The 26,577-nt window shown below is 43.1% G+C and overlaps 1 protein-coding gene across 5 annotated transcripts in view; it reads right to left on the bottom strand.

The window, feature by feature from the left end:
* Positions 1 to 19,201: 19,201 nt before the first annotated feature.
* Positions 19,202 to 26,577, bottom strand: part of STX11 (syntaxin 11) — a 398,327-nt gene continuing 390,951 nt past the window's right edge. For all 5 annotated transcript variants that reach the window (XM_078648674.1, XM_078648675.1, XM_078648672.1 and 2 more), the window contains one exon: positions 19,202 to 23,005. In XM_078648674.1, coding sequence (XP_078504800.1) covers positions 22,143 to 23,000 — 858 coding nt within the window. In that variant the 5' untranslated portion in view covers positions 23,001 to 23,005 and the 3' untranslated portion in view covers positions 19,202 to 22,142. The remainder of the gene's footprint in view (positions 23,006 to 26,577) is intronic.

Raw genomic sequence — 26,577 nt, 5'->3', positions numbered from 1 at the left:
TAGTTGAATTGGGGATTGAATGTGGTAAGTGGTCGGTAAACTGTCCCTTGTCCCTTGTGGATGTGTAGCTAGTTTTAGATAATCCACTCATGTGGAATGTTTATTTTTCCTCAGTCTTTCCTACCCCCTTACCCTTCCTAAAAGTATATCCTCTTTCCTTTGTACATCTATCCTGGTTGGTTTACATTTTTTTTTTAATTTTTCAAGAGCTCGTTTGCCAGTAGATAGTCCATAATGTGACAATCTTTTGGAGCAAGAGGGTCCCTCGTCATTTGTCACTGAAGCACTGAGTCAAAACTCCTCTGGCCATGCTCAGGCAGCATATTTTCTCAGATGCATTCCATGTTCTGATGTGGGTAATCTACACCATAAAATGAGAATCTCCAGAATCCCACCATAAATGGGATCGCCGTAAAGTAAAGAGGGAAGGAGTCAGAAGCACAGGCCTCTTCAAGGTAATTTTTTGTAAGTTTGAATTTATCAAACACTGCTTGATATCATTCTCCAAGTCACACTCTTGACTGATGAACCCAATTACACACCCTGTTTTAAACAGAAACACTGTTCTCCCGTTCAGACAGAAATTTAAAATTGGTCCGGCTGATGGAGGAGTCAGTGCTGCTTTAAACGCTTCCTTAGGACATACGGAGGAGAAACATGCCAAGAACACATTCCCATATTCCCAAAAAACTGAAAAGTCTCCTCTTCAAACACTGCTTAAACTTGGAACCCACCATCTCATAGACACTCATTTGTAAAAATGCCCTTACATCTCTCCTGACCTCCTCATTCTGTTTTTTTCACCCACTCCTCCTTCGTCTTTGTTCCTTTCTAAAACACCTCTCTTACCCACATCTACCATTTACTAACTTCCACGCTAACTGGAAAGACTTTTCAGATGGGTTTATTTGACTACTGCTAAACCCTTTCTCTCTTTTTCCATTGGTCCTCCTTCCCTTCGACCCTTCTAACATTGCTTCTTCTTCCCCTCAACCAGGGGAGAAGAGTTTGCCTAACGGCTAGGGCATTCGATCGGGAATCTGGGGAACTGGCTTCGTGTCTCAGCAATGACCCTGAACATCATGTGATTCTGGGCAAATCTCTTAATCTCCCCATGCCTAAAAAAATGAATGTGTCCTTATGTAATGCAACTGGTGCTATGTAAAGCGCTCTGATACCCGATTCGGGTCAAGTTTGCGCTATATAAAACTCTGTTAAATAGAATAATAACATCTCAATGGAGCTCTTGCTTGAGGAAATCTGAGCTCTTAAACCCTGCATGGAGGATACCAAAAATAAACTGCAAATCTTGAAGGATAACTGGTCACTCATGGATGATAGAGTCACTCATGTAGAGCCAAGAATTAGTGACCTTGAAGACACAATGCATACTCTTCAAAACCTACAATCTGAGGTGGCGCAATTAAGAAAGCATGCTGATGATTTAGAAATTCAGAGTAGAAGGAACAGTCTTTGTATTAATGGACTGGCTGAAGGGTGGAGTGCATTGACCCCATTTCATTCTTCTAAGCCTTTCTCTGTAAGATTTTAAACCTTCCAGTTTCCCCATTGTTGACTATACAACATGTGCACATACTGGGACACTCTACTCAACATGCTTCATTATCACAAAAGGCTGGAGTAGTCATCTTTTACTTCTTAGAATACATGGAACTTCAAGTTATCAAGGCTGCTAAAGCCAAAGGACAAACGTTCTGGTCGAGACAGCAACTGTTCGTTGCTCAAGACTTTGCCAAAGCTACGGCAAATAGGTTGAAAAGATTCCTAGATATGAGGCCAGCTCTTTGATCCTTGAATGCAAGATTTTTTTTTTATCTAGGTCTGTTTAAAGTAACTTATTAGAATAAAACCACAACATATGAAGATCCCTTTGCATTGCAGCATTTTATAATTAATTGCAGAGAAGAGATGGATACCTCAAAAGTTTTCTCAACTTGACTTTTATTGCTCAATGTGGTTTCATTTGAGAGGAATGTTCTGATAAACTAGTTGCACTTTACCACTTATGTGTTATATTCGTGTCTCTCCTCCCTCATTGTGTAGACTGTTTCTGCTAATTTTTATTTATTCCTTTCATTTCAGGGACTGTTTTGCGTACACCTTGAAGATTACGTCAATATTGTTTTATGAGGTCTCATTCTCGTCTTGTCAGCTGCGTCGTGGGTCTGGTCGTGTCATCTCTCTGATGTGGTGTCACCATCCTCAACTATTTGTGTGTTTTAGAAGTATGTTTTTTTGTCTTCTATGTTTTCTATTCTTATCCTAGCTCTATTTTTTTCTCTTTTCTTTCTCTCGCTATACTTCCCACATAATAGTTTAATCTTTGGCTTCTATGCTCATTTACCTTATCTCAATGCTTACTAATTCCTTTCTTTTTCCATTCCATTAATGCTAAAGTTTATCAATGAATTACACTCCTTCATATCACAGGATATATATTGTCATTATTACTCAGTGGAAATATTTCATATTCTCTTTTTTCTTTTTCTGCTACCAATTTAATGATCATTCTTATTTACATAAGTGTGGATTATGCATATAATATTCAGTTTGTAGAATTTGTTAAGATTAGTATCAATTGTTATTTATGACTCTCTGTGTAATCTCTTGGAATGTAAAGGGGCTAGACTCACCCATCAAGAGACAAAGGGTACTTACGTACTTAGCTAAATTAAATTTGGAAGTTTCTTTATGACAAGAAACTCATTCTTTGGATAAAGAGGTTCAAAAACTTGTTCTTATTTGGGTGGGTTATACTTTCTCATCACCAGGGACAGGTAAATGTAATGGCATTGTTGGCCATTGTCAAATACACCTTAGATGTTAAGCTGTTGTTACAAGACCTAGACACAGATAGTCATTGGCTTTAATTTAGACTAACCATCAATAAAATTCCAGTAACAATTTGTAATGTTTATGCTCCCATGCACTTTGACAAATCCATCTGGTCCAGCATTACACATAAATTGATGTCTATTACAGATAAATGTTTAATTTTCTGGTGGAATTGTAATCTTGTAATGGACTCCTTTTTTAGATCGTTCCTCCAAAACAACATTTGATCCTTCTTCCATGCATAAACAATTCACCGCAGCCATCAACCAGCGAGCCCTTATAGACTCATGGTAACTCAGTAATCATTGCCTACAAGAATATACCTTTTTCTTTCATGTTCATTTTTCACAATCCAGAATCGATTCTCTTTTTGTTTCTAAAGCTCTCTCTCAGCACATATTACATGCAGATATTGGAACCATCCTTTTAATTTGTCGGAGTTTTATATAGCACAAACTTGACCTGAAGGTATCAGAGCGCTTTCTTTACATGAGCACCAGTTGCATTACAGACGGACACATTCATTTTGGTAGGCAAAGGGAGATTAAGTGATTTCCCCAGAATCACAGGATGTTGAACTTCCCAGTTCCCCAGCTTCGAGGTGGACCGCTCTAGTCATCAGGCTACACCTTCTCCCCATCTTCTCTTAATTTCAGATCAGACCCGATTTCTTTAGACTTAGATTCTCTTCCTGTCTCTCCCAAAGTAAGCTGTTGTTGATTGAATACCTCCTTTTTATTAGATACTAATTTCACTCTACATTTTCAAGCCTTTATCCATTACTTTTTCCTTCTGAATGAATCTCCGGAAATCTCTTTCCAACTTGTCTGGGATTCCTTTAACCCCTTGCATGCTTCGGATGGCTCCTGGCCATCCGATGTCACAGTGGGCGTGTGCGGAGGATGGCCGGGGGCCGTCCGAATCCTGCCCACTATTCAAATCGCCTGCACGGTGCAAAAATGTGCACAGCATGCAAGCTGTTAAGGCTGCTTCAAGGGACTTCATTCCTTGTTATGTCTCTAACAAAAAGAAAGCAATTGCAAAAGAACTTTAGGCATCATGAAATATATTAAATCATTTGAACACTTCTATTTTACATCCAAATCTAATTCAAGTGTGGATAAGTGAATTAAAGCTAAATTTCAATTTTACACATTTCTTTAAAGAATGCTGCTTCTTACCTCCCTATACCGAGTTCTAAATACTGTGGGGCCAAAATAAAGCAGGGAAACTTAAAGTAAAAAAGAGCTGGTTAAATTTCAAGCAAACTTACATGATGGCACAACTCCAGTATTCAAGGATAATGACAGTTTAGTAGAAATTTCTGAATATTTCAAAACTCTTTATACTCCAGAAAATCATCCCACTCATATTGAGATCGACATTTGCCTGTCCTCCATTCATAAGGATTTTAACTTAAATATGGACTTCTCTCTTGAAGCCGTTAATTCTCTTCAAGACATTCCTATGGCAATGAATTCTATTGAAAAAGGAAAGGCTCCTCCTGGGCCAGATGAGTTCCCTGATGCATTTTATATACACTTTTCTAAGGTACTGATCCCCAAATTACATAAACTCCTTTTCACATTTTTTACCCATACCAAATCTGGTTCTGGCACTTTCAAGAACCTTTTATCGGTCTTAATCTCAAAGAGAATAAGGACCCTAAATTATGTAAAGAACTATCGGCCAATTTCCTTGTCAATTCAGACTATAAACCTTTTTCTAAAATCCTTGCCCTAAGTTTAGATTGTTTCCTTCCCAGTTGAATTGGTAAAGAACAATCTGGCTTCGTTAAAGGCAGACATCTCTCAGATAACACAAGAATCTTCTTCAACATTTTAAGCAAATCCAAAACCTTTTCATACTCATTTGCGGCTATAGCTCTGGATGCTCAGAAGGCTTTTGACCAGAATGATTGGAATTTTCTTTTCTCTATTCTTTCTTGGTTTGGATTTGGACAAAAGTGTATTACCCTAATTTCACTCATATATTCCTCTCCTAAAGCATCACTTTTCATTAACAGTTTAATTTCTTCTTCCTTTCCACTACACAGAGGACTCAGGCAGGTTTATATTCTCTACCCGCTTCTTTTCATTCTTGTACTTTAAGCCCTTTTGTCTCATATCCATCAAAATGCAACCATACAAGGCTTTAAATATGATGATGAGTATTCAGTTTATGCTGATGATATTCTTTTATATATGTCCTCTCCTCATTCCTCCCTGCGACCTCTTAGACATGGTTTCCGCTTTTGCAGCACTTTTGTGCTATAAACTTAACACGGACAAGTGCGAAATTCCTCCACTTAATATGGTGTTTTACACATGATTTTTCCTCTTCAGATTTTCTTTGGAGCTCAGCAAAAATAAAATATTTAGGTCTCTGTTTTGCTAATTGCATTAAAGATAATGCTTCTATTAATGCCACAACTCTTATTTCAACCCTAAATACCCTTACATCGCAATGGAATCCATTGTTCCTCTCATGGTGGGCTAGACTGGACTCTATTCAAATTATTTTAGTTCCCATAATGCTTTTCCATCTCCCAGCAATTCCAACCAGTATCCCATCTTCAGTTAATAAAAAAAAAAAATATTCTATCTTAATGGTTTTCTTATGGAGTAATAAAAAACCTTGTATGTCTCTTGTCAAACTTCAAAGCAATAAATAGCAAGGAGGAGTAAATTTCCAAACTTGTCATACCGCTTTCTTTTTTAAATGCTCAGCCATTACTACAATGAACACTCCACACAAAATCACCCTTTATGGACAGAGCTAGAGTTTTTTTTTAATTCAACCTTTTCTTTTTCAGAGTTTTTGTCTTTTATTCACGGTCCCCCTCCATATTGGGGAGAGGATGTTTTCTGGCCGCTAGCGCTGCCGACTTTGTTGCTGGAAACCAAGGTTCGAGCCTCGGGGTTGCGTCCACATCCTGTGATTCTGGGCAAATAACTTAATCTCCCCATGCCTACTAAAAAAACAAAAATTAGTGTGTCCTTGTGTAACGTAACCAGTGCTCATGTAAAGCGCTCCAATACCTGCCAGTCAAGTTTGCGCTGTATATATATATATATATATATATATATATATATATATATATGCAAAATATATATCACTTCCTATTCTCAAAAAAGCTTGTAGACTATTATACCCCATTGTTTTCTCTTATCTTTCTACCCTAGATCAATTTCTAAAGTCTTATATTTGGTACAATACACTGATTAAAATGAATGATAGACCTATATTTTCTAAATCTTGGTGGGAAAAGGGTATGGATTCATCAATTAATGCATAATCAATCCCCACTCCCTCTTTCTCAAGATCAATCCTCAATCAAATGTTGTAATATATATATAAACACAAATACCAGATTTTAAGCTCATATATTTCCAAATCCTATAATTCCCTCTGTAAAAGCATCTCCATCATCCCTGAAAAAATTGATACCAACTTTTCCCTGTGCCTCCAAAATATATAATAAGCTTACCTACCTACTTGAACCCAGACAAAAGACATCACTGGAGTTACTGTGGGAAACAGACTTGCACACTTCTTTTTCTGCTTCCTTATGGAATAAAATATGGACAAAGATTCACAAAACCTCTTGTGCTGCTAATGCCCCCAAACATTAGTCTTCATTTACAACTTGCTAATGATTACACAAAGTGCTTCACATACATTTTATTTCAGTATATTGCCAATATACTGGGCATGTCATCTCTCTATTTCAACATTAAGACATATGCTATTTGAGTGCCCTAACACATTAATTCTGGCTTCAAGTCTGGACACAAATTAATCACATTTTTCACACATGTCCTGTTCTCTTTTACAAACCTCTTTATGGGTAGCCTTTAAGAAACTTGGAATGATTGTGATTTCAATGTATAAATTGTAGATTTATTAATTACTGTTGCATTTTAATAAATAAGAAAAAATTGGAAAGAACATCCCAACATTTCCTTTCAAGCATGGTGGTACGGCATTTTTTTCCAATTATAAATTGGATAGAAACTATGTCACCCCAATATACCTGGCTAACAAGAGAGAGATTATTTGGTCATCACTAACTACTGGTCAAATTTACATCAACACTTAACTGAAGAAGTAACCCCCTTACCTTCCCTACTTACTTAACCGATTTCATTCTAATTGTAATCGTTTGTTTCACTCATTTTATTGTTATAGTTATTGTACATTGTTGTGACTTACACAGTTCATCTTCACTATGTTTTTATTCATCATAACGAATGTTTTTCCTTACCCTTCTTCGGATTTCCTTCTCACCCCCCCCTATTTTTGAGACAAAAGTTTAATATTTTATTGTACAATTTTGCAGAGAACTCAATGTATTTAGCCTACGATTACCTTATCATATTGTAAAATGTTATCACTACTTTACTTGTTTCATTTATATTTCAATATGTTCATTTTAAACTTAAAAATAAATAAATACGCAGAGCCAAAAAGCTAGCAAGAGTGAAGGCAAATATTGACATGCCCAAGGGGGCAGTAAATCATCACTCCAGAGAGAGGTAGATAGAGGCGGTGAGGTTAAGATTGAATATGAGATGTTCCATAGAGGAATGGGAGCCAGATTCAATTTATGGTGCACCCAAAATGAAAGGGATACATAATGACTATGCTGCTGCCGGCAGGGCCACACTGGCCTATAGGGCACTTAGGCAGTGCCTGATGAGCTGGTCTGACAGATCATTGAGTGGGCCGGCTTTTTAGCAGTTTGTGGGCTGGTTTTTACGGTTTATTTCCCTGATACTACCACAAACATTGCCTGCAGCAAGCACAAATGCATGCAGTGTCCCATACCATGCAAAATACCCATACAGCGTGTCTTTACAAATTCACAATTGGCCTAATTTACAAAAGTGTGCCACTTTTTAGCTATCTGGTTCAATAATGGGGGAGTTTTATGTTGGTGCTTGGGCCTATTTTATGTCCCAGTTCGACCCTGGCTGCCAGATGTGGAAGAGTAATGCAAAAAGAACAATTGATAGACAGAATGCAGAACAATGTCATACATTCTCCCCAGTACAGAAATCTGGGCCTAAATCCATCGTTTTTTTTGCTCACCATGCCATTCCAGTTTAGATTCAGCCATCTGCAAATCAGTCTTGACCCTGCACCCAATGGGAATAGTCCAGCCCGAACTGCCAGGCCAGGTCCTCCCTGGACTGGAAACAAGCATCCTAGGACCGGTTTCGGGCTTTCAGCCCTCATCAGCCAAGATAGCTTGACTCCAGTGGCATGGCGAGCACGGGACTCACGTCTGAGCATACCCATCTCACACCCGTCCCACTCAGGGTGACAAATGCAAAAAGAACAATTGATTAACAGAATGCAGAACGATGTCATACATTCACCCCAGTACAGAGATCTGGGCCAAAATCCATCGTTTTTTTGCTCACCATGCCATTCCAGTTTAGACCCAGCCATATGCAAATCAGTCTCGACCCTGCGCCCAATAGGAATAGTCCAGCCCAAACTGCCAGGCCAAGTCCTCCCTGGACTGGAAACAAGCATCCTAGGACGTGGAAGAGTAGCCACAGAGGATGAAGCAATATCTGGGACAGGTATCACAGAGCCAAGTCTCCAAGAGAAATAACGGGCAAGTTAAAAAGAGCTAACAGGATTAGCAATTTGCAGTCTGTGTCCTGGAAGTGATCTTACATCAAGTAAAATGCAATTCAAATGTGAATAGTAGTAGTGGGGGAGTGTTCTGGAAAAAAACAGGGATAGCTGGAAATTTGAAGGAGAGGTCAAGCATGCTGCAGGAGGCATTCCCCCATCTATCAGAGAATTCGGAACCAAAGGTCAAGGGCTTATCCTGTGACTATTGTTGAGTGCTTTCAAAGTGACAGATATGTAAGAGGAGCAAGGGGTAATGAAAGAGAGAGGGTTTCAGGCCCTAAGCAGGGTCCGGGTGCTGACAGGCACGTACTAGCTTGCTATTCACACGCCCGCTCTACGAATGCACAGATATAGTGTAAACATGGCCCATTATGGTGGGATGGCCGGGCAAATCCAGGAAGCATGTGGCAGCTGGAGCACTGACTGACCTGTGTAAGGGGAAAATAAACAACAGACTGGAGAACAGCTGCTCCTGAATGAGACTGGAAAACTCCCTTCACAGTGATTCTACAGGGAAAGGAAATTAAAATTATAAAAGCAAATAAAACATAATCCGCAATCGAATCCCATGTGAACTCAAAGTGGAAAATATCATTTAGAGGGCTGGACCCAGGCACCTACCGCTGAATAAAGGGACATTTGACAAGTAACTGAGATTGCACTTGATGAAATTTGTTACAACTTGATATTTAATGCATTTTAGAAGGTGGCCCTGGTTTTTAGGTTTTGCTGAACTTATCAGTGAGTCGTTTGTCTTTCTGATAAAGGGGTTCTTCTTTCTTTGTTTCCCAAGTTTTCGTAGCATAACATTTGAAACACTCAAGCTGCACCCCACCAACACAGATAAAAGGAAATCACAACATCACTAGCATTTCCATGCATAATATCCTGTTCGACAGTTCTATAGAGGTTTACTCTTCTTGACTCCACTGTGGCCCAGAGCAGTTGCGTAGCTAGACCTAGTGCCACCAAGGGTGGCCCCTAAGTTTGCCATCTGGTGCAGATAAGAGCGGGGGTGTCAGGCAACGGATGAATTATTCCTGGGGCGGGGGGGTGGCGGCCAACTTGTTCTCAGGGGGGTGGGTGATGTTCATAGTCAACAGACATCCCCTAGCTACGCCAGGAGCACCACTATGAGACACCCATTTATCCATTCATCGCTACTCACACCGCCGTCCCTTTCCCTGGGTGGAAGCCAGTTCCAGTATTGCAGGTAAAGTCTCCCTATCCCATGTCGTCTGCCAGATCCTTCCAGTGGACCCATATTTTTGTAAATTTGTTTGGGCACACCGTGCCCTTATACATTTGCTGTTCAGCTCTCATGCAGCAGTCCAAATTCACCTCACACCATTGGCACAGTGGAGGCTTTCCATTATTGGATGTTATGCTGCCGGGCTACCATTAAGGCAAAGTTACAAAACAGGAGTGCATATCAGTCCAATGTTTGTGTCCCCGTAGATGCCCAGCAGAGCCAGTCTTGGATTGAGGCCTAGTGGCAGTGAACGGCCTGTGATAACCAGTTCTGGATTCCCTTCGAAATGGGTACAGCTTCGGGCAGTACCACAGTCTGTGCCTCAAAGTAGCCATCTGGGCGCACCCCCTACGGCACATTTTGAAAGTGGTCTGACCCATTGGAAACAGTTGTGTCCTAGTGTAGTATGCTCTATGTAGCATTTTGAGTTGTACAAGTCTGAATCCTGCTCTAATCACAATTTCATTCGGGTACCTACAGACCACGTTCTATTTGTCATCTTCCATTACCTCCCCCCAGGCCCCCTCCCACTTATCCTATAGAGCCCTCAGGTAGGGTGAGCGATTTCCCAACAGTGTGCTATACATTTAGCTGTGCCAAAGCTTGTAGCTAGCGCAGGAATCGGTGCATCTGTGAGTTTTGTACAGTGTTTGGAGGTATAAGAAGCAGCAGGTCCCACTTCCTACCGCCCTCTACTGCCTGCAGTGGGGCTCAGACTGCTGCCTCCTACAGGGGTGTTTGTAGCACGAATTTGCTTCACCAGATGGATTTCCTGGTGGCCTCCCTCCACGGCCTATCGACTGTCGCTGTGGCGGAAGAGAATAGGTGCAGTTTCCTCGTCGTGGACAATTGCCAGTCATATCTAAATGATACTGTGGCCTCTCTGTTTGCCATAAGCGAGGTGTTGGAAATTTGCCCTTCCTGATGGATCACCGCAAACTTTTTGCCTTCCTCCTCCTCTTTTTCTGACCTCGCTTTTGTTGATTTTAGGACTCTGAGCACTTAACCACTTCTAACCAGTGCAAAAGTACATGCGCTCTCTCTTCTAAACATGGTAACATTGGCTCATACCCAATAGGCATATTTAATTTACTCATTAGACCCTGGTAAAGTGCACTACAAGAAACCAGGGCCTGTAAATTAAATGCTACTAGTGGACCTGAAACACTGACTGTGCCACCCACTTAAGTAGCCCCTTAAATATGTCTCAGACTTGCAACTGCAGGGCCTATGTGTGCAGTTTACACTGCCATGTCGACTTCACAAAACCCCTTGCCATGCCTTAAACTCCTCTTTCATTGGATATACTTCACCTCTATGGTAGGCCATGGGTAGCCCATTGGGCAGAGCGCTTTGTAATCAAAAGGATTGATGTACTTTTTTTAATAACCACGTTTTATTAGTTTGAACAGTTAGTCGCAGCATCCACCAACAATCAAGTAACAATATCACAGCTTGTGTCAGATTATGGAAAAAAGCACAACAGCTGTAAACAACAGCAGCATTACATCGTCAGTCCAAGGTATGCCCGCCACCAACCCACTATCTTATTGAGGGTTAGTGGTGGGAAGCCCCTCGGCCCATAGATCGGTTTCTACGACTGCGCACACCAGTCAACTCCCTTTCTCATGACTGCCAATGAAGAAGGTTATGGCAGCCTCCAGTCATGGGCGATATCCTGCTTGGCCACCAAGGAGCCATGCCTATGAAGGCCCTTTCGATCTCAGCCCCGCAGCTTCCTCCAGTAGACACAGTAAGGCCATACAAGGTCCCAGCAGAATATGGCGGCCCAGCACCCCTGAGATCTCCCCTTCCACCCCTTCCCAGAAATGAGTGAAAGCCAGGCAAAACTAGACCATATGGAAAAAGCAAACGACAAGGAGGGGCATCTAGCGACGGTGGCCAGGGCAAAAATAAAAAATACATAGGAGCTGCTGGGGGTTCAGATAGGTCGCATGAAGATAGTTTATTTGAACCATCCGAAGTCGGGATGAAATCACCAATTCTCTTGGGTCTAAGCACACCTTCCTCCAGCCATCATCATCCAATGACTTATACTTTTAAATTGTGTATGTGCTGGTAGTGAAAAACACCCACATTCGTTTTTCACTACTGCGAGGCCTACCCCTCCCATAGGAGAACATTGGGAGTGCCTTATTGCACTTTATAAGCTGTAATTCCTGATTAAGAAGGAGTAGATGTTATGTTGCATATCACTGGAATAGTAATGATAAATTCAACTCTACCAGTAAAGAGGATTTATCATTACAACTTTGAAAACGCCAGTTTTAAAAAGTTGGCATTTCCTGCTCTTAACCATTTTTGTGCCCACAGCCTGTCTCAGATCAGTCTGGGGTGGGTGACAGCTGGACTTTGTGCATTCCCTCTAGACTGCCACACACAAAGGGCACCGCCTCCCACTTACACATGAATAGGCTGTGTCCTGTCCACAAACAAAGGGCTTCATACTCGCCCCCCCCATCCCCCCAACTCACCCACGTGTAATGATTCTGGAGCCAGGGCACCTCTGTGCACTTCAACTGCCCTTCTATGAAGTCTACTCCACTTCAGCCGCACCACTGGATAGAGAACTGGACTTCTGACCCCCTCACTTCAGTACACTAGGGGACCTGTGAAGAACTCTGCCAGGAGGAAGATGGGTGTGCTGCTCCAAGGACTGCCACTCTACTGGACTGCTGTCGAAGAACTGCTTGTCTGCTGTGCTGCCCAGCTGCCTGCTACTCTCTGTCCTGACTGAAGAAGGACTGGAACCATCTCACTTAAACCCAGAGTGACTCCAAGGTCATGCTGGCTTGCCCCCTGTTCTACGCCTCAGGGACATTAAGACTTAACACAAATGTTGCTCTGTCAAGTGGTATCTAGTCCTGGGCCCTTAGAAGTGGGTATAGAGTGCTGCTACAACCAGAACCCTTGCACTGACACCAATGCATCGGAGCAAAACCGGCGCATCTCCCTCGTCCCTGCTGCGAGGACCGTGGCCACCACATTGCCGACTGGGCGATGCATCAAATCCAGTTTGGCTCCATCGACGATGCAGGCAAGGTATTTTTCAGCGGGACAAGGGCGATCTCTATATCAGACCTGTGCTCCATCAAGGTTGGCCTGAACCTTTAGTTATCCCAGTCTAGTGCGACCAGATATCCCCGTTGGCGCTTTAAGTACTAAATTTAATTTCACCTTTAAAAATTAATAACTCAGGCTAATCTTGTGTATATTACTCCGGTCATCCCTATTGGATTTTGTTGTTTTGGTTTTGTTTTGTTCATAAATATACAAGCTATTTTTCTAAACTGGTGTGGAGTTTTTGTGTGGTGTTTTCACTGTGTTACTGAAGTGTTGCACAAATACTTTACAAATTGCCTCTTGAATTAAGCCAGACTGCTCTGTGCCAAGCTACCAGAATGTGAGCATAGGATGATTTATGTATCTAACTTACCCTGACTAGGATTGTGGTTCCTGCTTGGACGGGGTGCATACCTCTGCCAACCAGAACCCTGATTTCTAACATGAAGGTTGCCTTCGATTCATGAATAACTATTACTAATTGGGCTGTCCAGTAGTAAAGGCATAGATTCAGTAGGGCTAATCTTCCATTGAAGATGTTCCTAGACAATGTTGTCAATGATATTCACAGTGCCCCTACGTTCCATAACACAAGCTTGGTAAAGGAATCGACCATCTCAAAGAAGCGGTCAGGAACCACGGAGAGTTCAGCTGAGTATATAGGAACTTCGGGAGATATAACACTGAGCCCCTGAACACACAGAGTATATGTACAATTGCCAATTATATTAACAACAGTGTCTTTCGTTCCCAGCCAGCATGCGTTTCGTCAATAACAAGGAATGAACCTGCGACTTCTTCAGGGCTATTCAGTTATCGTGTGAATCCCTTAATTTGGTGATAATTCCAATCTGAAAACCTAAAGCTGCTCCTTTGCTTGTGTTATAAATAGTAAGCACGTTTTGTCAACCAAATACGAGCTTCGAAATTTCTTGAAGCTTCCAAGCTTCGTGAAGCTGCAGAGTGATGCCTGATCCGGCACAACTCTTGGTGAAGAGACTGCTCCCACACCTCGCAAGTGTTATAGTTTGCATATGTTCATCTGACTACACTTTAGGGAACAAGGTGATTTTCCCTACCCTTTTGCACTGCACTGAATTTCAAGTGAAACAAGATTTTTATGCGTACTTCCTTGGAGCGCCTCTTACCTATATCTTAACACCAATCTTGTAGCAAACTTGGGGAGATATATAATTTTATACAGGGCAGCACAGCCAATTAGGGATATGGGAGCATGTGCCAATGACTGACTTCTCGTTTATATTCCTCCAGTATTCTCCCCCAAATTTTTATCAAAGAACAGTTGTTTGTTCCTAGTGATATAGATCCCAAGGCCCCTAATCTCTGTTCAAGCTCCCTAGATTTTTTGTCCCACTACCTCTTTTTCCTGCACCATGTGCTATTAGGTGGTCCCGTATCACAGTTTTGTATGCTTTCCACAAGCAAGCCTTTGAGGTTACTGACTCCTCATTCTCTTGAAAGTAGTGTTGTTACCTCTTGTGCGAACCCCTTGGTTGACCAATTGGTTGGCACTTATGGATCTAGTCTCCAACCTATGGTGTTGCATGGGAGTCAGTTGCATCATACGAATACTGCGAATACTCGGGGGTGAATAGTCAGAAATCGCCAGGGAAGGTATTTCACCTCTCAGCATCATCCCAGGAGGCATGGTGGGATCAAGAAATAATCTAGGTATGACAAACTGCATATCACTGGCACGTACGAATATTGTCAGACTCCCGGTGGATGGCCTGTCAAGGGATCACCAGTAGCATGGCCACTAGGAATGTCTGCAGCCTGGTGTCTTCTCTGGGGGGCTTTCCCGTGGTTCACCTGGTCTAGCTCAGAATACAGGGTTAAATTCAGATCCCCTCCCACCACTAGGAGTGCCTCTGGGATTTTCCAGTCAGCCATGGATTTCAGTCCCATTAACTGTAGGCCCGGGAAGAGATACCAAGATGCCACATACAATTCTTCACTTTGCCAGGTGCCTCCCACCGCTGCCCAGCAACCTTGTAGGTCCACCCAGGTAAGTGTTACTGAATATAGTAGCAATTTAGGAACTAAGATACTGGTACCCAGTGGAGATCCCTGCAGGTGCCAATAGTGTGTATTTGTGGTTCACTATTGTCACCTAATAAATGGTTTTCTTGTAGCAGGGCAAAGTCCGGGGCACTTTGTGCCAAATATTTCAGCACAGTCCCTATTTTTTAGCTTGTTACCTATTCCATTCACACTCCATTAAAAGGTTCATAACGGGTGTCAGTGTGTATCTGTTGTGCAGCAGATATAGCGGGTGTCCCAGTGGGGTGCCTATGAACGTATCCTCCAGTTCAACCTACGATTACCCTGGTGTTGTTCCCTTCTCCACCTAATCCACAACTCCCACCCAAACTCTCCCACCCTCCCAGTCATCTCGCGCAGCAACTTTCTAACTACCTGCCTTCCTAATGCCAGAGGAACCTGTTGCCCTCCCTTGAACATTCTGTGTTTAGAACTCAATTGAAAGAACGAAAATATATAAAATGTACGTGGTATGGGCAAGTTCCAGAGGCCTACCAGTTCCCTTACGCCCCACTGCTTTGCCTCAGTTGTCATCAACTGCATTTAACGCCCTTAATTCCTGCCTGTCAGACCATTATGTCTGTTGTCATGGGTGCAACCTTTGGAAGTGTGGTGCCCTTGGCGTGGTGCCCTTGGCCTCTACGCGAAGGTCCCTTGCTATCCCCAGAGTCTGTTGAGTCTCTGCATTATGCTGACCACCTGTTAGCCGCTGTTCCTGGGTTGCCTGTTTTCACTTCCTGCACTACCCTTGATTGCTCCAAGTGTGCTTGATTTTTGGAGGGGTTCATCCGCTCTTTCCTTCGGCGTAAGGAATTCCTTACATTCCAGCTATTGCCAAACCTCCTTTGCAGTGCTGAAAAAGTGGGACTAATAGGGGATTGTGACCCTCAGCTTTGCTGGGAACAGTAGAGCATATTTGAACCTACGCAGTTGCCTCTAAATTTGAAGGTTGTTTGTTATTTAAAGCAGGGAAGTGTGTTCCTCCTGAAGGTATGCAAGAGGTGATACTTAATATAGCCCACAAAACACATCCTGGTATTTCATCTATGAAACAGTTAGATAGAAGTTTTTTGGGTGGCCAGGCATAGATAGGTTTATAGATCGAGTTGTTAGAGAGTGCAGTGAGTGTGTTTCAAGTGAGAAGATGTTAAAAGTGCATGTTCCACCATTGAAAGTAGTTAAGTGGCGTGAAGAGCCATGGCAGAAGGTTGCTTTTGATATTTCAGGCCCATTTTACGATTTATCTGAAAATTCACATTACGCCCTGGTCATGATTGACTATCATTCAAAATGGCCGGAGGTTAAATTTGTTTCTAAGGCTGCAACGAGTTTTGTGATTGTTTTTTTAAAAGAGATTTTTGCACTGGAAGGTTGTCCCTCCATTTTAGTTACTGATAATGGTGTTCACTTAACTTCTATGGAAATGGAGGATTTCCTTAAGGAGTGTGGTATCAAACACAAAATTTACATCCCTGTACGAACCACATGAAAATGGACAGGTGGAACACTTTAATAGAGTGCTTGGGAGTTTTGTTACCGATTCTTTAAAGTCAGGTACCAATTGGATGAATGCTTTAAGAGAACGTTTGTGGGTTTATCGCATTACACCTCATTCCACCTCATTCCATTACAGAAGTTGGCCCTTTTAAACTTCTCAAAGGTCAAAACCTGGCATTGTCCGTATGCCCATGGTGGTATAGGAACAAATGTCAAATCAAGTTTTCTGATAAGGAATGTGTGCATGATTCGGCCAAAAGAGTTGATATGAAGCAGAACAACACTGCCAAATGGTATAATAACAAATGGAACACTAAAGTACAAAGATTTCAGGTTGGTGATTGGGTCAGGATTCTTAACCCAGGTTTAATGAATAAATGATCTAATAAATTTGATAAGGCCATCCAGGTTAGAAAAGTTTTTTCCAATACTGTAATTACCCAGAATGGAAAAGTTTGGAATATAAAAAAATTAGGCAAGTGTCCTTATTATGATGTTGCTCAAAATGACTGTCAGGAATACTAGTAATTCAACTACAAATATGGGTGATAAACAAAATAAGGAGACTGTTGCATCCACAGTAATACTGTCTGATCGCATAAGACAACATCCAAAAAGGTTTAATGATTTTATCTAGTCATGCTGATATTTCATGTTTTTCTTGTTTGTTGATAAGGGGTATGTGTTACATCCTTATTCTTCCTTTCTTGTCTCTTTTATTCTGTCTTTTCTCCATCGCTATTACATCTCCTTATTCACTAGCCACCTTGGCATGCGCTCTGTTTTCTTTCTATCTGCATACTACAGGTTGTCATGAGTAATACATTTCTACTGTTGCCCAGTTGCAGCAGGAGCTTAAGACTGGAAGACCTATGATGCTGTGCTGTTAATAAACCTGCTTCAATTGATATGGATTTGGACTCTTTTTAACATAGGCCACATCCAATTCCACTGTCTTAATTTTGTACTCCAGTGCTGCATTAGTGTCTCTTATAGCCACTGGAATATTTCTAGTACGGGCCTCCAGTGGGTCCTTTGCCTCAGTCAGGGGTGGTGAATACAATATGGGCCCCTATGCTGCAACAGTTAGGTTCATCGTAGAGTGCTTGGGGCACACCATCACTCTCCCTCTTGCAGTAGCTGGGTGATGTGCACTCTGGATGACTGCTCTAGGGCCAGTTGCTTTAGCACAATGGAGGCATGTAGTGCCCTGGCAAGTCCCAGGTGCATGTCCTGTGGCTTTCCTCTATCAGGGATGGGATGTATGTCATGCAGTTTTGGGGACTAGGGTGGTATAGTTTCTAATGCATCAGACTGGCCACTGGGCCTACTGTCGGGTATGGTTGGTCACCCACAGTCTGCCATGAGTGTGGGGGGGTATTTTGTTTCTCCCTCTACCTTGGCAAGTGGGCTGCTCTATCCAGAGTCTTGGCGTCCCCCCATTATCTGGCATGGGTGCCCCAGTTCTTACTGGTCTGACAGTCTTTGGTACATTTCACTGGGGTGGGGTACTCCAGCCCCCACAGCGTTTGTTGCCATACTGTCGGGCCCGCAGGGGCTCCAGTAAGTTTTGACCTCCTATGAGGGAGTGGGGGGGGGGGGGGGTAGGCTGCCGGTGAGTAGGCCATACTCCTTTCTGCGGCCCAGGTCCTGGCAAGGTACAGTCCTGGCTGACCGTAATGTGTCTGGTCAGGTGCACTGCTGCTCCCATCCTCAGTGGGGCTCTAACTGGGAGGTCACCCCCTCTCTTGGGCCGCTATACTCCATCCAAATCTCCCAGTTTGCCATCATGTGGCGGCAGCTGGAAGATCCCTCCCCCCCCTTGCCCAGCCCAGCTCCATCTCTGCTTGGGGCCCCGCCTTCAGCACTGTCCTCTGTGGGCAGATGTTGCTCTTGTATGGGTCAGAGGGCCCCGTGTCTTTGGCAGGCTGTCAGCTCCCTGTCTCCAGCCTTGCATCGGTGTCTGAATATGTACGCAGTGTTGCTGTGGGTGTAGCAGGCCTCTCTCTTTCCTAGAGCTAGGTGCCTGACACGCTACAGTTTCTGCTGGGATCCACTTGCTCAGTTTTTCCTCAGGTCTGGCGCACCCCAGCTCGACAGGGGTGGGACTCTTTCCAGTAGGACACCCCCTCTCCTGGGCCACTGTATGTTGTACGATTCCCGCATCCTCGCTTGTCTTGTGGTGGTATCTGGCAAGCCTCTCTGTCTGGCGGTGCCATGTTACCACCGGAGGCCCAGCCTTCAGCTGCTTTAACTGGTGGTGAGGGGGCGGGGGGGCAGCGGTTGAAAGGTCCCAGTTGTCCCCTGCAGCACCTGATGTCGGACAAGATCGCCCCCCTCAAAACCCCCCCCCCCCCCCCCCCCCCCAGACCATGGAAGTCTTTTGTTTCCTGGCTCACACCTTTAGATTTTTTTATTTTTATTTCTTCTGGATTAAAAAAAATAACTGAAGGGCTTTATTGTAGCAGAGTGGGGCTTAGCTGTGGACTTTTTTTTATTTTGTATGTAGGTATGGCATATATAGAAAACTACTATATATTATAATTGGGGAAGTTGTACTATAAGATGAAAAGGAATCAATGTGAAAAGCCATCCACTGTTTCAATTTTCGATTCTACAAATTAACGTTTTAACCTGCATTTCAGTTGCTCCTGAAATACTCCTAGTACAAACTGATTTTAGAAATCCCGATTTTGAAAGATAAATATCCAATTGTCTGCAACACAATGCGAATGCTCACATGACATGGTGACATCTATGAGAACTGAAATTCCACTACAAACCAGAAATACGACATTTTGATGCCTGAAGACACATTTATTGGTGTGCTTGTACAAACATACAAAAGTAGAGTCAAGTTAACAAAAGATCCAATGCTCTAAATCCCTTTAAAATGTATGCGCACAATAAATGTACATACGTCACATGTATATTTAAAACAGATTGTTCATAGGCTTAAGTTCAGTGCAGCAGAACAGAGCCCTTGGCGAGAAATGCTTTAAAACAAGAGCGCACAGGCATATGACTGCTTAAAGATATGTGTGCAAGAAATGGCAGAATAAAATGCATTAGGACAGCGGCTACTCACTGCGTGGTGTTAGGAGATTGGCACCTTCATTATCGATTGCTGTGTCTGGTCATGCATTGAAGGCAAGCATCGACACATGCCGACAATTCCTTCCAATGCATAAACAGAAATGTTCTTTGTCCTGCCTGTCGCTAAAATACCACCAATGTGCTTGTACGAATAGGAAACACAAATGTGATGTAAAATAAACTAATTTGGTTAATTGAAGGTCCCATATTTATAGAATGATACAAAGAAAAGCATATAATTAGGGTCTGAATTCTGTGGTATATATCGCATTTTCAACAATAAGGGATTATTATGAAGAAGGCCTCTGTACACTAGACTCTCTCTCCGTTTTGTCATTGTGAGTTAGTTGCCAACAGTACACGTCACAGGGGTATGTCGAACATATTGAATGAAATCCATGGATTTAGAGGTGTAGCTAGAGGCTACGAGTGGTCAATATGAATTCACATAGGTCTACCAAATGGTGCCAATGGGCAAATAAATCCCAGTCTGTAGTAGCAGAATATAAACAGTGCTTTCTCCGCATGTAGTAAAGTTTCTGAATGTCAATAAAACTATTTCAGGACGATCACCCTCCTATTACTGTAGGAACCTCTAGGGTATTGAGGAGCACTGAAACTAGTGGTCCTTCTCAGGATCATGTAGCAAATGTCTTTCAATCCAGTGTAGATAAGGCTGAGACAAGGGCCCACATATTCACAGAAGATGCCCTGGCATTCATGAGCTCACATGAGTTCAGGACTTGTGCTCGAGCGATACTGGAGCTGTGTGTGCATCAGGCTTATCACCCTAACGAAACTAGAGCAAAGACATTCTCCGCGATAACAAATGGAAGACTAGCTGACTCAGAATAACAACTTCATGGTTAAATTCGTTTTGGCCCAAAAAGATCTGCACAATATTTTGTTCTGTTATCAATGGCTAAATGGTTACTCTCTCCATTCCTTCAAATGACAAGTTATAAATTATAGAAGTATAACTGGAAAACAGAAATCAAAATGTATGTAAATAAGGGGTTTTGGTAGAAGAATGCAAAGTTTATTTCTACCACAGGAGCCACCATGGGAAGTTGTGTAGTCCTTTGGTTGGCTTGATGGCTTAGATGTTGCCTCCAAACACCAACAATATCATGGCAAGTTTAATTACTAAAATGAGAGGATGGCAGTGACGTCTACAAGGGCTGTGCACGATATTGGCCATTGAGAGGAATAAAAAATAGATAGCTCTACCCCGTTGAATATACATCCGACCATTCCATATCACTGCCAGGATCTGACCTCTAGCTGGCAGCAAGTAAGAAGTGGAGTCACCTCCCCTGGCATTAAAGTGGCATAAAATGTAAACTGATTTCAGAATCGTCTCGCAGAGGGCATCACAAAGATTAGTGTTGACACCTTTGTAACTTATTATTTTTAAATATACTTGATGTTAATTAAAAAGCATTGTAGCTATGGAGAGCCACCACTGCTTCCTTATCCAAGCTATTTAAACTTATGATTGTTTTAAATCATTTAAATTAGAGCTATACAAAGTTGGTCTAAGACGGCCTGATCCATGATAGATAATGGGGATTCCGATACAAGATAAACATATCTACAGTTATTCGGAATGTTAACCCTTTGCACAGTGCCGCATATTTTAAACAACTGGAATTATTCTGGCCCTTGAAACCTATGGTGCAGACCCCTAATTCAGACTGGAATGTTCGATTTTCAGTACAAGTACTTTACATTGTCATTCACCTCTAAAATAAAGTGTGGATCTGCATTATACACCTGCAGGCATTATAATCTATGTTTATCCAAGCACACTTTATTCTAAACTTAATTCATGTAAATGTGTACCGGACTATATCTTTCCCAACCAAACCTCTTTTGGAAATATTTCCTTTAAACATACATTTGCAGACTGCCACCAGTAATGACAAAAAAGGATACGTTGGCATAGTCTTACACGCCTCGATAAATTAAATAAAGCTTGGCACATCACAGAATACTTAAACCTCCCAAATTGTGGAGGGGCCACAAAACATTCAGATACATTTATTATTTGTTTTTATCAATACGTACGAATCACACTTCCTTGTTTTATATGTAATCTGTTGGAGACATCCCTACACCAAAACCTGGGTTACTACACAATTTTGAATAGAGGCCCACATTTTGGTAAAAATTCCAGTTTCAATTCAGAGCCAGCCTATTTTGATTCTGCTGTGTCCCCTTTGGTTTATTATCCCAAGCTGGTGAAATGTAAGTCATGGACACAAGCAAATCTCTTGGTTAATCATAATGCAATCCTTTAGTAAGTGGAGCAAGGAGTGGCAATTTTGCTAGGTGTCTCCTAGTTAAACCTCCAAGAGAATGGATTGGACACTCTCAAATACTGTAGGCATTAGCGCATCTGAAAAATCCTTATTAGACCACAATGAAAGCAGTATGGAAGTATGAATTGAACCACAACTGTATGGTGTATAAAATGCTTCTTAAATAAAAAAATATTTTTAGTTACTTAAAAAATAAAATCAAACATTCTTGAGGCTAGGAGATTAAGCTCAGCATGATGGTATATTAGAACAAGTTCTGATCACAGCTATTCTTTGAGGTTCTCTCTGTCCAAATCTTTCCAATCCAATGATTTATGCTAATTACAGCATGGAAAACAGCAGCAACACAGCCGTCGGCAGGGATGTTTCTTCTTGTACTCAACTGCTTTCCTCACTTGTATGTTGGCCTGTGCAACATAGTCCTGGACACGCTCCACATTCAGTTCAATGATGTTCAGGGTTTCTGCTTGCTCTTCGACCAGCAGTGCCATCTGCAGAAAGAGCTCATGAATTTCCCTAATACGCGACTCTAACTTCAGCAGCTCTTTATGCCGGGACTCTATTTCGTTCATTGCAGATCGAGCTCCCCTGACATCAGCCAGAAGGTTCTCCGAGAAAACGTCCCACTTGCCATTCTCAATCATGTCCTCAATCTGAGCCACAGAGACATCTTTCCCCATGATCTCAAGCTGGCGCTGTATGCGAATCTTACAGTTCTCCTGCAGAATCATCTCGGCCTCATTGTATTCCACCATTGCTTCCTGGAAGTCTAGCGTGAGAGCATTGTATTGGGAGTTAGCTACACGGACAACAGCGGAATTGTCGCCATACTTACTTTCAGCTTCCTCGCAAGCGACTTTGAAATTCTGAAGTTTTTTGTGAATCCCATCGGCTCGAGCTTTGATATCTTTGGCAATAGAGTTGGAATCCCGTTTGATGCTGCTGAGGCGGCGCATGGAGGTAAGGAAGCGGGTAGTTTGCTTTCCAAGGCGTCTTACATCGACCTTCATGAGATGGTTCTCTGTCCGAATGACGTTTGCATCTTTGTACATAACCTCCAGAGCATGGTCGGACTCAAACACAAGTAACTCCTGCGCTGGGTCCTCTGTGGTATCCGGAAAACCTTCACTCTGAAGTCTGGCATACTCCAACAACTCATTCAGTCGATCTTTCATGGTTTCTGTGGATAAATAAAACAATACAATAAATTAGCACGTTTGAGTAATTATCTAGAAAACAAGGTTTTTATTGACTTTAGAGTACTCCCAAAGTATGATAGCATTATGGGAATCTGTATTCCTAAGCTGCAACTAGTCTCCATGCTTAATATAGTAATCATCACGACCCATCACACTGTGGGGGTTAAAGGTAAAAAATAAGAATGAGCTGACAAACCACTGTGGCTGCAATGGAACGAACTGTATACATGTTATTTAGTCTAATCACATATCCCCCTTGGCATTAACAGCTAAAGAATGGATACCTATGGATTAAGGCACTACTGAGAAAAAAAACAAATGCGTAAGGCAGGGAACAGAATGATGGGGCTGCCCTATGCATACTACACTGCATAATGTATCCTGTAAACAAAACTTTGATAACTATCATCACTAGTCCTTTTCCTGTCCCGATGAATGCATGCGACCCTTTGAGGGCAGTAGACGATGCAGAAACATGTAGACATTTAGGGCCAGATGTAGGTAGCCTAATACCGGTCGGTAACGGCCAAAAATCGGTAATTTCGGCCGTTACCGACCGGTTTTTGGACATTGAGATGTAGGCCGCCTAAAATATACAGAATCGGTAAAAATTCCGATTCGGAAGATTACCGACTCGGAAATATTACCGAATCGGAAAATATACCGAATCGGAAAATATACCGAGTCGGTAAATGTACCGATTCGGTAAAATGACCGATTTGGAATTTAAGAAATGGAAAAAACACCACCATCGAGATGTAGGTCACCCATAAATTACCGAATTTACAGAAAATTCGGTATTTATGAATCGGTATTTAACATGGATTGAAAGCAGGTGGTAACCAGGTGCAGCCTATAAAAAAGGGCCCCAAAATGCAACACTGGAACCACTATGGCAGCTTTCTATGTAATAGCAAGACGTCTACGGCTACAGGCAGCAGGTGAGAGGGAATGGAGAAGGGAGGAGCAGGTGTACAGGCAGAGGATAACACTCTTCCAATTGACAGAGCCAGAGATACTGCAAAGATACAGACTGCACCCCCATACCATCATGGACCTGATCAGGGACCTGCACCCACTCCTGGACCACCCAAGACCAAGGGCCCACGCCATCCCACCCCATGTCCAGGTGCTCTGTAGCATACACCTCCTTGCGTCTGGGAGCTACCAGAGTGTTGTTGCTGCGGTAGGTGGGGTGTCCCAGAGCTGCCTGTTGCGTTTTTTCAGAAAGTTCTTGGATGCCATGATGCAAAGAATGGAGCATTACATCCACTTCCCAGACACTGATGCGGACTTGCTCAGGTCCAAGACTGACTTTTACCTCATGGCAAATTTCCCACACGTGATTGGCTGCATTGATGGGACCCACATCCCCATTTGCCCCCCAGCTGCCACTGAGCACATATACAGGAAAAGGAAGTCATCACACACAATTAATGTACAAGCAATCTGTGATGCCAAGTACATTATCACCGATATAGTGGTCAGGTACCCAGGAAGCACCCACGACTCATACATATTCCAAAACAGTGGGATCTATACCCGCCTGACAGCGGGTGAATTCGGGGGAAGGATACCTGCTAGGTAAATAAATGGGTGACGCTCCCTTGATAGATGAAGCAGACGTATGTCAATGTGTGCCTGCGAGTAATGTATTTTTTTCTTTCACATTAGGGGATAGTGCATATGCACTCCGTTCCTTCGTCCCAACACCCTACCTCAACCCCACAACCCCCAGCCAGAGACGTTACAATGTGGCACATAAATCCACCGGAACATTATTGAGCGCACCTTTGGGCTCCTGAAGAGCCGGTTCCGCTGCCTCCACAAAAGTGGGGGGGCACGGCAGTACTCACCTGTAACATGCTGTAAGATCATTGCAACCTGTGCAATGTTGCACAACCTCGCAACTAAGAAGGGCACAGAGGTGGAATTGGAGGACTATGAAGACTATGACGATGAGCAGGCACTACCAGCAGCCAACACAGTAGGAGTACCAACACCCACAGACGGAAGACAGAGACGGGCAGAAATCACACACAACTACTTTTGAGTAAGTATAGAGACAAAGCACGTGTTGTACTTCAATGCACGTAGTTTATTTGGCACTACGTTGAAATGACAGAAGACACAAATGACACATACTAGTGTGCCTAGCACTACTGGGTGGACGGGGGTTACCTCACCCTCACATGTCCAACTGAATATGGCAGACTCACTGCTTGCGCCATGAACAGCCCTGCATGATGCCTGAGGTTGGCTTAGTTCCAAGTTTGCTGTGCCAGCGCCGGCACTCTGGCGTCTGCTTCTCCTATTTATTTCAGGGACAGGGGTGCTGCACCTGCTACTAGTGGTATCTGTGTCCCCTACACCTTCTGATCCTGTGGTGGCTGACTGGTTTGTCAGCAGCACTTCCATTCCTGTAGTGACTCTCCCCCATCCCCCTTGTGAGATCAGTACAGCAGTGCACCAGCCCCTCCTGCATCGCAACTGAACGGCGACACAGCAGTGAAGTCGCAGTTGCAAGACGGTGCATGCCCCTTGTCTGCTGGTGCATGCGTTGGCTCTCCCTGCGCCTTTGTACACGGTCCTCACGTAGTTCCTCACAGAGTGTCATCACACACTGTGACATGTCCCTGACTCCATCGGCCATGTCCCTCATACTGTCTGCCATTGATGCAATTCCCTTGTTCATGTCAGTGAAATTTGTGTTCAAATGGCGCATTAGTCTGTGCACTGCACTAATAGCTTTTGCCTGCAGGCGCTGCACCTTGACCATTGTGGTCTCAAGGCCACGGAAGACACCCTCATCACGGCCACTGACGCTTGCCTTTGGGGATGTGTCTTCTCCCTCACCTGCAGTGACTTGCGTGATGTCTCCCCTGTGGACAGATATTGACACCACGGTGTCTTAGTGGTGCTTTCACCGTGTAATTCACTATTAAATCACATTATTATATCACTATTTCCTGCTCCTCCCATGTCTCTGATTGTATTGTGTGGCATGCCTGACATCATTTCATGTTGACAGCTCTGATGGGTATTCTTATGACTACCACTCCCATTATGCATTGCAGGTGAGTACTGAAGTCTGTACTGGATTTCCTCAACACATAGCCACATTGTGGAGGGACACAGGCAGGGGGTGTGGGATGATGGACATGTCCCTTACCTTTCTTAGCTGCAGCTCGGGCTGAGCTGTCTGCATCACCAATCCCCACAACGCACTCTGGCTCCAGTGTGGACTCCACAAGCTCTTCCAGGTCCGTGAGAGCAGGTACCCTGTTCTTCCCTCCACCTGTAGCATTGGCCTCCTTACTTCTTTCTGCCAATTTTTTCCTAGTAATGATCCTTAGATCGTACCATCTCTTCTTGAGATCGTCCACTTCCCTGGTGGTCACTCCTATTGCGTTTACTTTGGTCTGGATCCCCAGCCAGGTGTTCCTCTTGACAGCCTCTGGTACCTGCAGGGACTGCTTTCCAAAGATTTTTGGGTAGTGCTTGACGACCTCCTCCACCAGCACCTGAAGTTCACCAGTGCTGAACTTAATCT

The sequence above is a fragment of the Lissotriton helveticus genome, chromosome 6 (assembly GCF_964261635.1).
Source record: "Lissotriton helveticus chromosome 6, aLisHel1.1, whole genome shotgun sequence".
Classification (NCBI taxonomy): domain Eukaryota; kingdom Metazoa; phylum Chordata; class Amphibia; order Caudata; family Salamandridae; genus Lissotriton; species Lissotriton helveticus.
This window is presented reverse-complemented; position numbering and strand designations above follow the sequence as displayed.